Genomic DNA, 18,188 nt, shown 5'->3' on the forward strand with positions numbered 1-18,188 from the left:
CATAATGGCAACATGAGTGAATGCCTTAGCTCGATTATTTATACCCTTGTATCTAAGCTCGTGACATAGTCCTATCGCGTGAAGGGGAATGGGTAGGTTTGCCATACTCTTGTCCTGTCAGCTTTTCCTTCGCTCGCTCAGCCTCGAGCACGAGTTGTTAGACCCGGTTAAATTAGCGACGCGTGAGTTTCTCTGCAGCACGCACTTGCTCTGAGTTACAAAATATTACCTCACTCTTCGTCACACTGTGTTGTGGCGTCCACAGTTCTATGCATCTCGGATGTGACCAGTGTCACAAACCCCGTATGACTGGAGTGTTTTGACGTAATGTCAACAGTACTGTCCAGTGGTTTATTTGATTAGCACACCAGCCAGTATGGCCTCTACTGCCTCGCCGTGGCTGGAATCAAACTTTAAAAACTTACAATTCGCGCGCCAAAATTTTTGAGGTGCAGCACTGTCTAGTGCTTCATCATGTAAAAGGTTCTCCTATTCTCGCTCATCCATGACACATACTAAGACAAAGAAAACTGCGAACCACGAAGAAATTATCCGATGCCGATGGAAATCGGCATATTCGATGTATATGTAGAGATAAACAAATGATTACAGTTTCAGAGAAATTGGATGATTTGGTCAAGAAAAAGAGCTTCACAAGCTGAGGAGGCCAATAATATAGTGGTGCACCTCTGGCCACTATGCAAGCAGCTGTTCGGCTTGGTATTGATTGACAGAGTTTCTGCATGTCGTCCTGAGGGATATCGTGCTAAATTCTGTCCAATAGGCGCGTTAGGTCGTCAAAATCCCGAAGTGGTTGGAGGGCGCTGTTTATAATGCCCCAAACGTTCTCAATTGGGAAGAGATCCGGTGACCTTGCTGGCCAATGTAAGGTTTGGCAAGCACAAAGACAAGCAGTATAAACTCTCGTCATGTACAGGCGGGCATTGTCTTACTGAAATGTAAGTCCAGGCCACCCTGCCATGAAAGGCAACAAAACGGGGCGTAGAATATAGGCGATATACCGCTGTGCTGTAAGGGTGCCGCTGATGACATTCAAAGCGGTCCTCCTCTGAAAAGAAAGGGCAGCCCATATCATCGCTTCTGGCTGTTGGGCCGTATGGAGGGCGACAGTTAGGTTGGTTGGTGTGTGAGATTGAAGGGACCAGACTGCGATGGTCATCAGTCCCTAGCGACAGTCAGGTAGGTACCCCACCGTTGTCCTGGGCGTCTCCAGACACGTCTTTGGCCTGTAATATTACTGGCTGGAGTAGAATTGTCTTCAGTGATGAGTTCCGCTTCGAACTGAGCCCCGATGACCAGCGAAGATGTGTCTGGACAACTGTGAGACACAACCTGACTGCCGCCCGCCATACGGTCCGACAGCCAGGAGTGAGGGCCTGGATTGCCATTTCATTTCATAGCAGGATCGCTTTGGTTGTCATCTGCGGCACTGTTACATCGCAGCGGTGTGTTAACGAAATTCTACGCACCGTTTATTTGCTCTTTATGGAAAGCCGTCCTGGGTTAACATTTGAGCAATATAATGGCCACCCACACACACGGTTGGTGCTTGTACTGCTTGTCCTCGTGTTTCCCAAACCCTATTTTGGCTAGTAAGGTCGCCGGACCCCTCGCCAGCTGAGAACGTTTGGAGCATTTGTGAGTAGAGCCTTCCAACTAGCTCGTAATTTTGAAGATCGTGGCTGGACAGAATTTGGTCCGATATCCCTCAGGAAGACATACGAGGTGTGTTTTTTAAGTAAGGTCCGTTTGAACATAAATACACAACGAAAGGTTATTTCAAAAAAGTAAATTTATTTTCAGAAAGTACATACTTCACTCTATTTTTCGACATAGTTGCCAAGTTTGTTGAAACACGTATCATACCTCTCAACCAATTTTAAAATACCCTCTTCATAAAAACTTTCCGCCTGCTCCGATAACCAAGAGTTCATTGCCGTTTTCACGTCGTCATCATTGTAACGGTTGCCACTGAGATGTTGTTTGAGGTGGAGGAACAGATGGTAATCGCTCGGCGCAAGATCAGGACTGTAGGGTGGGTGGTCTAAAGCTTCCCAGCCAAAACTGTCCAATAAATCGCGGGTCTGACCTGCAGTGTGAGGTCTTGCATTGTCTTGAAGAAGGACAATTTCCTTTGTCAGCATGCCGTGTCTTTTGTTTCGAATCGCTCTGTGTACCTTTCTCAGGGTTTGGCAGTATGCTTCTGCATTGATAGTGGTTCCTCGTTGCATGAAGTCGACCAACAAAACACCATTCCTATACCAAAACACCCATGCCATGATTTTGCGCTGGGACAGTCTGTTTTCCTTCACCTTTACAGGCGAGTGTGTGTGTCTCCATTCTATGCTGGTTGCTTCGATTCGGGCATGATATGCGAATCCAATGTCTTGTCTCCAGTTACGATCTGACTAAAGAAGCCGTCACCTTCTTCGTGATTACGAGTCAAGAACTTCATCGCACACTCAAATCTTTGGTTTTTGTGGTCCTCTGTTAGGAGTTTCGGGATCCAACGGGAGCACAGTTTCCTAAACTTTAGGTGTTCAGTAACAGTGTTGTAAGGCACTGATCTTGACACTTCAGGAAATTCGTTTGAGAGACCTGTTATTGTGAAGTGCCTGTTCTCACGAATCCTCGCTTCAACTGAAGCCACCAAATCGCCTGTAATCAAAGAAGGGCGACTGGAGCGGTCCTCATCATGAACGTTGTCACGGCCATCTTTGAACTCTCGTACCCACTTACGCACTTTGCTTTCACTCATAACAGTATCACCGTACACTTCACAAATCTGTCGATGAATTTCTGCAGCAGACAGGTTCCTTCCAGACAAAAACCATATCACTGAGCGACCCTCACACGCGGCGGGCGAGTTGATAGTCTTAAACATTTGGACAGCACAGAACAGAACCGTACAGGTTAGCTTCAGACCTTAAACTGAGCGCAGCTGTTCCCGAGGCATGTCGGTACACGACGCACGGGCTCGTTGCGGTATGCGCGCGAACTACAAGTGTCTACAACAAAACGGATCTTACTAAAAAGAAAACACGCCTCGTACAACTACTCTATCAATCAATGCCAAGCAGAATAACTGCTTGGATAAGGGCCAGAGGTGAATAAGTCTATTACTGACTTGCTCAATTTGCGAAGTTCTTCTTCTTGAATGCATCCAATTTTTCTTAAATTGTAATCAGTTGTTTGTCTCTACATGTAAATCATATTTCTGCCTGTGTTAGAGCGTATATGTCCTTTCCCCGGGATGTTCCATTTCTTCAGTGTGTCCTTTGCTCTGTGGACGACAGTTTGAAACTAGTTGAGCGGTTTCGATGAGACCAGGTTTCTTCATTGCCATGGGATGCGCTCTCTTTGCGGCCAACACTTTTCAGATAGTTGGGAAATTTATAGTTTTATAGTTCAACCCAGCTTTCATTATATCTATGTTGAGTAGGTCTTTATGGTACAGGAAACTGTTAACAGACGTCACAGTTAGTGGCGAAGAATAACTTTCATGAAGGCGATGATGGCCTCTCAGTACTTGGAGAAATCTTGCGTCACAGCACAAATCGAGCTGTACTTGCAACGGAATGACGTTTGTGTGTCTACTTTCGTCTCAGATCTATGAGTATCTTTCTTTTAGGGTAACACTGGTCTTTCTGGCTGGAAATGATTTTTACCATATGGGTCAACTGAGCAGCGTAGCACTATGACAGATGTGCTTACTGCTTTAAGGTGAGAGAGTCCTCCCCGACCCACTCCCCGTAATCCTCTCAGTTTGTAAAATAGTGGGTTGTGAGACGAGACCGTTACCTTGAAACTGTAACTGTGGTTTTGAAGTGGAATTTGTAGCTGCATTTCTAAACCCGAAGTTTAGGTGAGTCGTTGTGTGTCACATCTTTTCAAACCCACTTCATTTACAGTTTCTGTGATATTTTATTGCTTTTTTTAATTAAAAAACGCATTCTGGGTTTTTAAGGTTGTTATCCATTGACATAAAAACATCGCAACACGAAGAAGGGGTTGTGCGACATAAACGAAAGTTGGTAGACGTGTTTCTACAAGAACATTTGGCCACGAAGCTAAAATAAATCTGCGAAATCATTAAAGCAGCGGGCCCTGTACAGTTGTATTAACTCAAGGAAAGAGAGAATGCGTCTGTAAATCTCTGCTCCCAAAAGAAAGAAGAAAGATGATTTAATGCATCGTGATCAGGAAAGACAAAATGTTCTCATCAACATAATTATGTTCTACAACGCATTTGTAGTGAGATACAGACGCTACAAAAAACGTTATTCCGTGTCCTTCCACCGATACATTCTATTGTGACACATTTGTTGTAAAGGCGCTTATACCATCCATATGTAGTACTAAACAAACGTGTCTAGGCCTGAAATACTCAGATGGTACCTGTTATCGTACATGGTAACTGGATGTGCGTATACCAAAGGCTGAAACATCCTCAAGCACAGCGAGTAGTGAACGGCGAAACAAGGCAAGTAGCTGATCGCATATGAAACATTTATACATTGTTCAAACGGATAAGAATGTGACATGTTGTTCAGGTATGGTGGTACAACGAAAAAGCGCTTGGCGTGAAGCTGCACGCCTGTATAGGCAAGGTAGAATGCTAAAAATTATTGACTGCCTCTATTAATGAAAACTTGAACTGGGAGAAACTTATTACTGAGCTTCTCAACAGTTAAGTTCAGCTAATTCTGTTCTTCTAAGTGGTAGCCTTCGAAACAAAAGATCAATCTTCTAACATATTTACAATAAATAATGTCTTATGGACTAATTTTCTGGGGTCATTCGTGACTTAGAAAGCAAGCACTGATTGCGTAAAAGCAAGCAGTAAGTATAATTTGTGGTATTCTCCCGCAGTCATCTTGTAGGTACCTCGTAAAGAAGTTACGTATTTTAACTTCAAAAAATATAGGGTGTTTAAAAAAGTATCACATATTTTTACAAGAGGTAATATTGGTCAAAACCAGAAGAAAACTTCCTATAACGACATGTTCGGACACCAGTAGCTATTGAGATATCAGGCAATCTGTCCTGTCACTCCCATCTGCCTGTTTTGTAGAAATAAACACTATAGGCAATCCTGAATGTGATTACCACAAATCCTGACACATCCTTCAGCCCTTCTTCGTAATAAATCACGCACTTTTTCAAACACACCTGGCTCCATTCAGATTAAGTTACATGCGTTGGTCAAAGGCTCCTATAACGTCGGCACATTTACTTCGAATTGGGCACACACCAATGCCCTTAAATGTCCCCATAACCAGAAATCTAACTAATTCAGGACCACTGAACAGACGGACCATGCTACCGGACCTTCTTAACCAACCTTTCGCCCGTGAAACGTACGTACTTTCGTACGATCCGTAGAAAAGGGTGTGATGCTCCGTCGTGCGTAATCACTGTCGTTCTCTTCCTGCAAAGGTAACGTTCTCCTATAATGCTGGTAATTCATCGCGCAGAAATCGGTGATACATAGTACCTGTTAATCTGTTGGCAAAGTGTATGGTCCCATGAGTCTGTCATTGACAATTCCTGCCCATATATCGATACTGAAGCGATCGTGGTTCCTCACTTCCATGGCTGCCCACACGTGTGTATTGTGGTAATTTACTATGTTATTTCTTGTGAGCCTTCGAATACTATACAATACTCATCACAGGTACAGTGAGCCATATCTCAACAGCTGTTGGTTTCCAGACGTATGTTATAGGAACTTTTGTTATAGTCTTCGTGCTTGTCAAACCCTACCTTGCCCAGCAAGGTCGCCGGATCTCTCCCCAAATGAGAAAATTTTGAGCATTCTGGGCGGGGCTCTCCATCCAGCTCGGGATTTCGTCGATCTAATGCGCCAATTGGACAGAATTTGGCTCGATATCCTTCAGGAGGACGTTCAACAACTTTATCGATCAATGCCAAGCCGAATAACTGCTTAGATAAATGCCAAAGGTGGACCAGTCTATTATTGACTTGATCAATATGTGAAACTCTTTCTCTTGAATAAATCATCCATTTTTTTTCTGAAACTGTAGTCATTTATTTGTCTGTATATTTACATCACATCTACCTATTTCCGTCACATGCGGATAGTTCCTTCGCGGTACGTCGTTTTTCTTTGTCTTAGAGTGTGCAATAGTCTCTTGCTGCAGGCAGGTGTTAATCCCCAACGGATGCTGGCCAGTTAACATAAACACTGATTTTAAGACTCAGTGTGTGACGCGATATTATCCATGCAACAACGGTGACTGAATGACTCAGCGTCCTAGAACTTCTTGCAAATCACGCTGGTTACACTAATGGAAAATGTGCTCCTAGCAGAACGCCGAGCCCCGTGATTCATATATGGGGGCCTAACATATATCAGTTAGTGAGTACGCCATCTTTTGGACGACTGCTTCCCAAGAAGGTAGATCTAACGTTGAAGTTCATGGCACTGGCCTATCCGATATGCCTGTCAGAACGTCCCCTATGATGTGGCTACTGTAAGTTTTGTAGCGCTTAGCGTGCAATTCAGAAACAACACTTGGTGCGACATGTTTATTATCTTGATCCAAGGAAGTATTTCCCAATGTTTGTTACAAATGATTACAAACATCTTCTATAAACGATAACAGATGTTGCAGTACTCTTACCAAGCATCGGATACAGACATGACTCTATAGCCGAGGCCACTATTGGACACTAGTGCGGTGAAAGTCAACGACGAGACAACCAATCTGACACACGGCTGTGAGAGATCATTACTAATTGGAGGGCAAGGTGAGGAGAGATAGCAAACTACATTTTCTGATTATCAGACTTTGTGTAAATGTCTTTCATTAAATTCCAAATCTGTCCAACGAATCTCATCGAGCGAGCGCATGTGATGCTGTACCGGTGATCCGTCTGCACGTGGAATCTCTTTGACATTCCTTGGGCGGAGTAGGTTATGTGCTGGTACCGCGTTTCATCCTCTCTCTTTGTCATTAGTGAAATAAATACAATATTTCACTTCATATGCACTCATGCCAGACAAAAAAATGGCTCCAAGCACTATGGGACTTAACATCTGAGGTCATCAGTTCCATAGAATTAGAACTACCTAAACCTAACTAACCTAAGGACATCACACACATCCATGCCCGAGGGAGGATTCGAACCTGCGACCGCAGCAGCAGCAGCGCGGTTCCGGACTGAAGCACCTAGAACCGCTCGGCCATGCCAGACATATACATTAGTCACATTGTAGTCACAGCACTCACACTGAGCTGTACGACGTACCGACCACCTGACTTCGTATATGCCGACAAGACAGCCGTGTGTAAGCATCGTCGGCCCAAGTACAATCTCCCGGAATACTGCTAGCTGATGGACACCTGAACACGTGCTGCTCTCCCTATGTAGCCCGTTGCTGTCATTTTTATGTAACAAGGGTTAAAATAAGTCCCCTCTGTATCCCTCCCACTGGTGTATGTGGTGCTGATCTATTTCTTGATGGATCGTTCGTTGTGAGAGTACCAATATCACGAACTTCTCTGACTCACAGTTTATGTAATTTTCAGAAAAAATTGTTGTACTTCTCTTATTTAATGGGAATTTGTTTATTTACAGTTAATTTGACCAATAAATGCATAATGTATGTGACGATACAAAAAAACTGGTTGGTGCGTGACGTACATTGTGAGGTGGCACATGGGATAAGACACCACACGCGTTTTGAGTAGAGAAGTTTCTGTAACGAAAGATCCTTCAAAAGTTGGTGGAAGACGATGTGTTGGAAGGTTGACATGCTTGTTGGCACTCAGTGAATAGCGTATAAAAAATTGTATGTAAGATGATTGCCTCATTATTTCTACTACACACTTACACTCCATTGACGGCACCGACGTTGCACTTGGAAGGAGGTGTTTACCTACCTATATGAATATTCTCCAGTATAACTTTTCTATGGTTAGTGAAGGTTACTTCGTCAGTAAACAAGATACACGACATCTCCAGCATTAATGAAACCTGACAAAGTGCCAAGTAGCTGGTCGCGTATGAAACATTGTTCAAACGGATAAGAAGGTAACAAAATCGTTTTCATGTAGCTCTTGATGAAAAGGGATACGATACATGTGGCCGAGCTGTTCTAGGTGCTTCAGTCCGGGACCGCACTGCTGCTACGGTCTCAGGTTCGAATCCTGCCTCGGGTATAGATGTGTGTGATGTCCTTAGGTTGGGTTGGGTTGTTTTGGGGAAGGAGACCAGACAGCGAGGTCATCGGTCTCATCGGATTAGGGAAGGAAGTCGGCCGTGCCCTTTCAAAGGAACCATCCCGGCATTTGCCTGGAGCGATTTAGGGAAATCACGGAAAACCTAAATGAGGATGGCCGGACGCGGGATTGAACCGTCGTCCTCCCGAATGGGAGTCCAATGTCTAACCACTGCGCCACCTCGCTCGGCGCGATGTCCTTATAGTCCAGTCAAATTGCAGATATACCTTGCAAAAGGTGGGGTAGAAGAGTTTATTTTTTCAACTCGTTCATATGGTTGGAAAGACTAGAAAACCGAGTTTTGCCAACAAAATTTCGCTTGGGAAAATTTTCTGCAGTCAAAAAACTTGGAAAATTTCGGCCTTTTTTCAGTTTTTTTCAAAATATCTCAGTTTCATTTGCTCCTATCGCTTTAACGTCTATTTTCTTTTTTAAAGAGCACACAATTCTCTACAAATTTGATTCTTGCCATTTTTTTTCTACTCCCAATATCTAAGGCGCTACAGCGCCTCAAAAAATACCAATTTTTCAAATTTTGAGCGTAGTGGCAAGATACCTTATTTTTTAACAGTATTTTTTCAGTTTCTGTTTGTGTAGTATAAATACATTATACATCATGTTATATGTTGGAATTTACCACCTCACTTTCAGGTATTCAATTTCTCTGTATGCAACATGAGGATTGCTGGGCACCCAACTATTGTGATTCTTACATCACTACCTGAAGTGCACTATGGGCCACCTCAGCCCTGGTATTTGTAAAACTATAAATATAAAAATACATCATTAAGAGACTTAGACACACACACGCACACGCACACGCACACACACACACACACACACACACACACACACACACACGCACACACACGCACATACATATATACACGCACACAAAATAAATTGTCTCAGGAAACTGAACTATTATTAGCTGCAATAGGCAACCTAATTAGGTAGGTAATTATTCTTGTGTATAAAAGCCACACAGTTGACATTAAAAATAAGTAGCTTTATTACAATTAAAATGCATTGTCAGTTACTAAAAATGTTGACAGTTCTGGGTATGTAATACTTGTAATATCGCACATTAACGCACTTGAGACAGATATTAGCATCACTTCCAACGTTTTGATGGGCCAGGTTCCTCAGTGTCACCAGAAATACCTTGAGTTACGGATTCATGGTCTGTACCTAGAGTTGATCCCAAATTGACCTCTTCCTTAAACAGCGAGTCAGCCTCCGCAAGTTCGTTGATTTCGTCAGCGGTTTCCTCAACATCCTCCATAACATCATCTTCACTGTCTTCATATAAAAATTTTGGCACGTTTTCACATTTGACCCCAATACATTTCTTGCAAACTGAAGAACATTTCAAACCCGCTTTTCTGCAGGAGCACGCACCGCCACAGTTCAGCTTGCATGAGCATGAAACAATGTGAAGAAGTGGTTCAGGTGCTGGATCTTGGCTCATTATAACGGGTATTGGACCGTGGTCACTGTGATTCCAGCCCCATTTTTCAGGGGGCTTCCAATTTCCCATCCAACTTTGGACTTGTTCGTAAGTCCGCAACGAATGATGTTGTGCAGCATCTAGTGTAGGTGACAACCGTGTAAGATTCAGTTTGCTTTTTGTGGCAGACTTGTCGAATAGCTGGTACCGCAAATGGTCTAGTGTGTGGGAACTGCTGACAACTCCACTATACAATGCAATAGTAACCTGTTCTGTTGCTGTTATTATTTCTTCACGGGTAGCATGTGGTTTATTGAACGTGCAAAGCGCTGAGGTTAGGTGTTCATTTTTCGCAACAATATTGCAGCACTTAATTTTTCTTTGACCAAAAAAAGCGGATGTTGTGTCACATCCGCTAAAGGCGTGAGTGAACAGAATATATTCACTGTCAAACTTGTAAGATGCAGTGGAAAACCACTTGTCCTCTGCATTTCCTCTTCCTGGCTTTAAGAAAAATAAGTTTTCAATGCCTTGCCCCAAACCGGTCATGAGCACAAGCAGGTCAACATCTTCTCCGACAATGATAATACTTCCAAAATCTTTGGTTCTTGAAATGACAGATGTTACAATCATAACGTCAGCATCTTCTTGTGCCTGGTGCACTTCAACGCTACACTCCAGAAATTCCTTTTTAAGAAGTGTGATCAAACGCATCTTGTTTCGTTCGTTGTACAAGAACTTGTCCTGAGGGACTTGGTTCACCATCTCTGATTCAACCACAACCTCAACTGAAGAATGTTTTTTGGACCTACGAATCCTCTCAGCACTCTTTGTGCTACATTTGTCTCCCTCACATGGATACCCATCAAATACAATAGCAAATTGAGGTCCAAATTGACGTTGTAGGTAAGAAACATAGCTTTGGGCTATTGACTTGAAGCAAACATTTCGAGTCCAAGTCACTTTGTGGATAAGGTACCCTCCATCAAAATTTCGTTTGGCATATGGCAGTCTTAACTGCTTGGTTAACAAGTCATCAGAATTCCCTTTTCAACATAAGAAGCATTTCTCTTTTAAACTGAACTGACCTTTTTCCTGCGACCGACGTAGCACGCCTGTTGGTTCCTGAGGATGTCAAAGGTTAGCTGCTATCATTCTCTCATTAATGTACTTCTTGTAGCATGTTTCATGCACCGTCACTTCACTGAGCGTTTCCAAAAAACGGGTGTGAGCAGACTCCCTGCGTTTAGCACTACAATCGTTAAGTGTGCTCAGTCCTTTCTTTTTCACATTGCATCCACCACTCACCACAGTTTTTTCTGAAATGAAACACAAATTCATGTCAGACATACTCATTTTCAGCACCACAACATATACTGAATGGAAGCGACTCCAAACTGTAGGACCCTTATTGTTGTGTGCTAATAGCTGTCAGCGCGCTGTGAACAATCACCAGAGATAATCGCTTCCCGCCCGCCTGAGAATAAATACGCTTTTGTCCGCTAAAGAACAACTCCTACATACTTTTTCTTATAACTGATCATTAACGTCAATCAACTGTAGAAAATTTACAGCACCTGCGTGCAATCGTATTACATATTGTAACACAAATAAACTTCACGCAATCCGACGTGAATGTGTTCGTAGTTACTGAATATGATGCTGTTTGTCCTGGCCCTGCAGCAGAGTGAGATGGTAAATTCCAATTAATAACATTACGAGTAATATGTTTATACTACACAAATAGAAACTGAAATAACAGTGTTCAAAAATTAGGTAATTTGCCACTTTGCTCGAAATTTGAAAAATTGGTATTTTTTGACGCGCTGTAGCTCCTTAGATATTTGGAGTAGAAAAAAAGGTAAAAATCAAATTTGTAGAGAATTTTGTGCTCTTTAAAAAAGAAATTAGACGCCAAAGCGATAGGAGCAAATGAAACTGAGATATTTTGAAAAAACTGAAAAAAGTCCGAAATTTTCGAATATTTTTGACTGCAGAAAGTTTTCCGAAAAGAAATTTTGTTGGAAAAACTTGGTTTTCTAACCTTTCCAACAATATGAACGAGTTAAAAAAATAAAATCTTCTACCCCACCTTTTGCAAGGTACAGGCTTTTTTTCTGACAGTTTCACTGGACTATTAGGTTAGTTAGGTTTAAGTGGTTCTAAGTCTAGGGGACTGATGACCACAGATGTTAAGTCCCATAGTGCTTAGAGCTATTTGAACCATTTTTGATATGATACAGATGGAGTATTTGTCGGTGAATAATATAGTGTTCATTAGATCTAATTATGTCACTTTCTCTCGTAACAGATGAGAAGGAAATGTGTCGATCAATAGCTACGGCTGCTAGAAAATTAACTTCGCCATTTATTCCGGCCACGAGTTTATTTCGAACAAGTTCGTGAACTTATTTGTACCGTGTGATACTTAAATCATGTAGGAGCTTGGTAAATTGTTGTCCTGGTGGTTGTTGTCTATGCAGGTAATATTCTCCATACATAAGGATCATTTCGACTTTCTCAGCCGTTCTAAACACCAAAAAATCTAACTTGCTCCGTACAATTGACTTCAGTGGTGCACTAGCACAAGACCAGGGAAAATGGTTCAAATGTTCAAATGTGTGTGAAATCTTATGGGACTTAACTGCTAAGGTCATCAGTCCCTAAGCTTACACACTACTTAACCTAAATTATCCTAAGGACAAACACACACACCCATGCCCGAGGGAGGACTCGAACCTCCGCCAGGACCAGCCGCACAGGAAAATGGTTCAAATGGCTCTGAGCACTATGGGACTTAACATCGGAGGTCATCAGTCCCCTAGAACTTAGAACTACCTAAACCTAACTAACCTACAGACACCACAAACATCCATGCCCGAGGCAGGATTCGAACCTGCGACTATAGCAGTCACGCGGTTCCGGGCTGAAGTGCCTAGAACCGTTCGACCACCACGGCCGGCGACCATGGAAACATAAGTATCAACATGCCTACTTGATACTCTCGAGGTAAGGTTCGAGTATCTTGCTAGTAGTGGTTCCAATCGCAGGGATAACACTCGTTGAGTGTAATTATCATAGCTCTTTCTTTTTTATTTGGCCTTCAGGATGAATACACTATTTAGCCATCCATAATTATACTATTTAGCCTTCGACGATTACACTACTTAGCCACCAACAATTACAAAAAATTGTTTTCACAAAACATGTAAATGAACATGTGATTTTAAAATAACTGAACAATATTTCTTTACAGTATAGCAGAAATAAAAAAGGAATGACTTCTTACTTTCTAAATGCAGAAATAATAAACAAATTTTTCATTACAAAACATGTTTACAACAGGTTTGTGCAATCAGTATCCTTTGAGACACAAACAATTTCTTTGAATTAACCAGTAAAATTTTTTAAACATGACTGTGTAGTCAGCAACCATTTACAAATTAAAGCAATTACAGCTATGAGTTGTAATTTCTTTAACTTTAACCAATAAAAAATGGTAATTACGCCTGGTCTGCAGCTCTGTGGACAGATGTTAAAATTGGTTCAAATGGCTCTGAGCACTATGGGACTCAACTGCTGAGGTCATTAGTCCCCTAGAACTTAGAACTAGTTAAACCTAACTAACCTAAGGACATCACAAACATACATGCCCGAGGCAGGATTCGAACCTGCGACCGTAGCGGTCTTGCTGTTCCAGACTGCAGCGCCTTTAACCGCACGGCCACTTCGGCCGGCAGATGTTAAAATTGCTAACTGCAGTTAATCTTATCTGAAATCTAACAACTGCTTAATCATTCTTTAGTAAAGGACCAAGAATGTTTGCAGGAAACGGCACCCTAAGCTTTATCGATTCTGTGAGGAGTTATTCCCCATGTTGTTCGAAGTAGGAACAAGCGAAAATTAAATATAACTAATGAACTGTTTGCTATGGAGTACCGCAGTAAGCTCTACATCGAATAAAGTCGCTTCTACTATCAGTTTCGTCAAAAATGTGCGTTGTTGCATTTAATAAATGTACAAGTGATGTTCGTAAACGTATTTCCATCGTTTTTCGAATTACTGTGTAAGTTAACTTTGTGAGCCCCTTACTGTACTTCACTTTTTTGAAAAAAATACTTCAATTGTAGGTATCGTTTCGAAATTACTCTGTCTTGTTTTAGATGATTCATCCGGTGTGCCCTCTACCTAACCTAACCTAAAGCATTTTTCAAAGTAGCACATGGCTATCGAGTCATCTAGAATTTTGCGGTCTTTTAATATTATGCTACCCAGTTCTTCAGCAAATGTTTATTTGAAGGATTTCTTAACATTTCGACAGCGCGAGTAGAAGTATTATAAAAAAAAACATTGTGAGCCTTCTTTGCTAGTAAATGTTGGTGGATTACGTGTGGTGAGATGAAACTACAAGTCTGAAAGTCTTGTATTGCGTGTCATTTCCCTTATAACTAGGCTAATAAAAGGAGTCATAAATACTCTGACATGTCATCATTTATTTGGTTTTGACATTCTTACAGCAGTCGTGTTTGCAGATTAAATTATAGCAATTCGGGTCTTCCTATTACACCCTCTACCACGCCTTCACTGTGGTTTGCAGAGTGTGGATGTAGATACACATTATGCAAACAACGGTTATTCAGTTACGAGCTCAAACGTATTTCAGCAATTTTGTACCACCCTCAGTGGATATTCTTATTACCGGTACAGTCTTATACTCCACATTGTTAGTTATTGTAAGACCATCTTTTCTTTATTTACAAGATGTAAACGATAATTGTTTAAAACGTACCTCAGTAGTGTAGAGGAAGTTGAGACAAACAATTTGATACAGGACACTTCCGGTCTATCAAGTCGGAAAAATATCTCAAATTGGCGTGCAAAAACCATTTAAGCTACAGCCCATGCACATAGCGAGAGATTCTCAATATTCTCTCGCTCTCTTCACGCAAAGTATTAGTCCTAGAGAAAAAATTAATAGGACCTTTCCTGTAGGAGCTTTAATTTAATTTTAAACTGAGATACGTTTTCGCTGTGGCCGTACTTATCGAGTTTATCAAGAAAAACATAAAAAGTGACCTTCAAACGCCAACTCACCCTCTCACCGTTAGTCCTTTTGGAATATTGTTCACGGTACTCCATCCTACCACTGTACAAAGATTTGCGACTATGTGAATTATTTTCTATGGTTGACGTTTTTGATGTTCATTGATTGGGCTATTACGCCACCGGCTTAGTGGGCTACTTCGTTATTAATTTAAACTTTCCAGTAAGGGCAATGAAAGAAAAAAGACGTTTGTAAACGTTACGCAAAACCTAATTTCGTTTAGAATTCGATCTAATCAAACCCTTACAAGCATAACGCTTTCTTAGAAAGGTTAGACAAAACGATTTAATTGCTAATTTGAATCTGCTAACATTCACAAAATTGTGATATAAAATTTACACAAACATCAGTTTAGCAATTTGTAAGGGCACGTCTAAGCTCGTGGCGTAATCAAAAGGTCGAATATGGCAAATAATTTGCGTAGTCAAATTTTTTGTACAGTGGTCCTAGACTAACTCGAAAGTAAAGGCCTTCGGCGGAAACGTGCACCAGTACAAAATTAAACTAAATCAAATTTCCTATTTTTTCTCTAGGACTAATAGTTTTCGCGAAGAGAGCAAGAGAACAATGAAAATCTCACGCGATGCCTATGTATTGTCGCTTAGGTGATCTTTGTAGACCCATTTGATGTAGTTTCCCGAACTGACAGACCACAAGCATCCCATATCAAATTCTTCGTCTCGACTTGCCCTACACCAGGGTTTCCCAAATTGTGTTCCGCGGAACAGCAGTGCTCCATGGGAAGTGCAGAAGTGCGCCGCGAAAAACTATTAACAACTTGGAGGATTTTTGTCTCGCCATTTTGACGATACTAATTACGTTTTTTTAAAAAAATTTTTATTATAATTTCTGTAGTTATGATTTCAAATTGAATTAATCACTGAATAAAACAAGTTTTTCTCGTTTTTAAAAATAAACAAGGTGTTCCATCAAAGTACCAGGATTCTTAAAGTTTGGGAACCCCTCCTCTACACCACCAAGGTACGTTACAAACAGTTATCGTTTATACCCTGTATAGATTTCTATGCCGCAGTTATGTTCATGCCACCGATCCCCGCCTGCATGCTCATCTGAAACACACGCAGAGAGACGGCACATAATTTTACTGAATCACATTCCGAAATACAAACTCCGCAGGTTCACAAAGACACATCCATGTCTGAGCTTGAAAGTGTGATTCAGTACCTCTTTTTTTCCTGTAACAGACGAGCGTGCGCATGAGGACAGAGGACAAATGCCACGAAAATAGCTGTGGCAAGCTGTAAAATTGCAGAAAGATGGTCACGCAGTGCCTAACAGTCTGGAGAACAAGACCGTAATAAAGTACCTACCGAGGATAGCCCCAGGGTGCTGAAACATATTTGGATATAATAGACGGACCAGAGTTCTCATGATTGCCGCGCGTGTTCATTATTTGCACTGTGGTGTTTCATTTAATGGTGCTGTTGCAGGGTACTTACGCGATGCTGTACACCAACATGATAGTGAATGTGACGATACACCACTGCGCCGACACGGTGGGTGGTCTCAGCCTGGCCGTTTACCAGCTGGTGCTGCTGTTCGGGGCGCCGGGCGTGCTCATGTTCTTCTGCTACAGCTGCGTCATTGTCGAACTCTGGAAGAGCACGCGCAGCATGCAGGTCCTCACCAACAGCATCAGGTACGCATCTACTGAAATTCTTGTGTGTCCGGCTACACAACACGCACTTCTATTACTTATTTCCGCTCCTTGCCTTTTTCTTTGCCGTCAGAATTTTAATCCCCATCGTTGGTTACTTCTTAAAATGTCAGAAAAGTTGAGAGGAATTAGCAGTAAAGTGACAATTAAGAAATAACCAATGTCAGTTGCTCATGGAATGGTTGTTGGACCTACGCGCAAGGGACATTCCATTTCGAAAATCGATAGGTAATTCAGTATTCCGAGATTCACAGTGTCAAGAGAGTGCCGAAAATACCAAATTTCAGGCGTTATTCTCAGCACGGACAACGCAATGACCGAGGGCTTTCACGTAATGACCGAGAGAAGAAAATTCTAAGAAATTTTTGTCTTACGTCAAAGCGGTAGGTGGATCAAAACAAAATGTCCAGACACTCTGTGGGCAAAATGGTATTGAACCAGAGGATGACAGACTAAAGGCCGAAATACTAAATGTCTTTTTCCAAAGCTGTTTCACAGAGGAAGACTGCACTGTAGTTCCTTCTCTAGATTTTCGCACAGATGACAAACTGGTAGATGTCGAAATAGATGACAGAGGGATAAAAAAACAAAATCGCTCAAAAGAGGAAAGGCCGCTGGACCTGATGGGATACCAGTTCGATTTTACACAGAGTACGCGAAGGAACTTGCCCCCCTTCTTGCAGCGGTGTACCGTAGGTCTCTAGAAGAGCGTAGCGTTCCAAAGGATTGGAAAAGGGCACAGGTCATCCCCGTTTTCAAGAAGGGACGTCGAACAGATGCGCGGAATTATAAACCTATATCTCTAACGTCGATCAGTTGTGGAATTTTGGAACACGTATTATGTTCGAGTATAATGACTTTTCTGGAGACAAGAAATCTACTCTGTAGGAATCAGTATGGGTTTCGAAAAAGACGATCGTGTGAAACCCAGCTCTCGCTATTCGTCCACCAGACTCAGAGGGCCATAGCCACAGGTTCCCAGGTAGATGCTGTGTTTCTTGACTTCCGTAAGGCGTTCGATACAGATCCCCACAGTCGTTTAATGAACAAAGTAAGAGCATATGGACTATCAGACCAATTATGTGATTGGATTGAAGAGTTTCTAGATAACAGAACGCAGCATGTCATTCTCAATGGAGAGAAGTCTTCCGAAGTAAGAGTGATTTCAGGTGTGCCGCAGGGGAGTGTCATAGGACCGTTGCTATTCACAATAAACATAAATGACCTTGTGGATAACATCGGAAGTTCACTGAGGATTTTTGCGGATGATGCTGTAGTATATCGGGAGGTTGTAACAATGGAAAATTGTATTGAAGTGCAGGAGGATCTGCAAAGAATTGACGCATGATGCAGGGAATGGCAATTGAATCTCAATGTAGACAAGTGTAATGTGGTGCGAATACATAGAAAGAAAGATCCTTTATCATTTAGCTACAATATAGCAGTTCAGCAACTGGAAGCAGTTAATTCCATAAATTATCTGGGAGTAGGCATTAGGAGTGATTTAAAATGGAATGATCATATAAAGTTGATAGTTGGTAAAGCAGATGCCAGACTGAGATTCATTGGAAGAATTCTAAGGAAATGCAGTCCGAAAACAAAGGAAGTAGGTTACAGTACACTTGTTCGCCCACTGCTTCATTATTGCTCACCAGTGTGGGATCCGTACCAGATAGGGTTGATAGA

At 41.9% G+C, this 18,188-nt stretch overlaps 1 protein-coding gene across 2 annotated transcripts in view; it reads left to right on the plus strand.

Annotated features, from left to right (window-relative positions):
- Positions 1 to 18,188, plus strand: part of LOC126469958 (galanin receptor type 1-like) — a 214,991-nt gene that overhangs the window by 162,476 nt on the left and 34,327 nt on the right. Inside the window, exon 1 of one of the 2 annotated variants that reach the window (XM_050097372.1) lies at positions 16,419 to 16,484. The exons of the other annotated variant lie outside the window; for it this stretch is intronic. Within the exon in view, the coding sequence (XP_049953329.1) occupies positions 16,459 to 16,484 (26 nt within the window). The 5' untranslated portion in view covers positions 16,419 to 16,458. Of the gene's footprint in view, positions 1 to 16,418; positions 16,485 to 18,188 lie in introns of those variants that run through there. 2 annotated transcript variants of the gene reach the window in all.

Source organism: Schistocerca serialis, chromosome 3 (genome assembly GCF_023864345.2).
Source record: "Schistocerca serialis cubense isolate TAMUIC-IGC-003099 chromosome 3, iqSchSeri2.2, whole genome shotgun sequence".
Classification (NCBI taxonomy): domain Eukaryota; kingdom Metazoa; phylum Arthropoda; class Insecta; order Orthoptera; family Acrididae; genus Schistocerca; species Schistocerca serialis.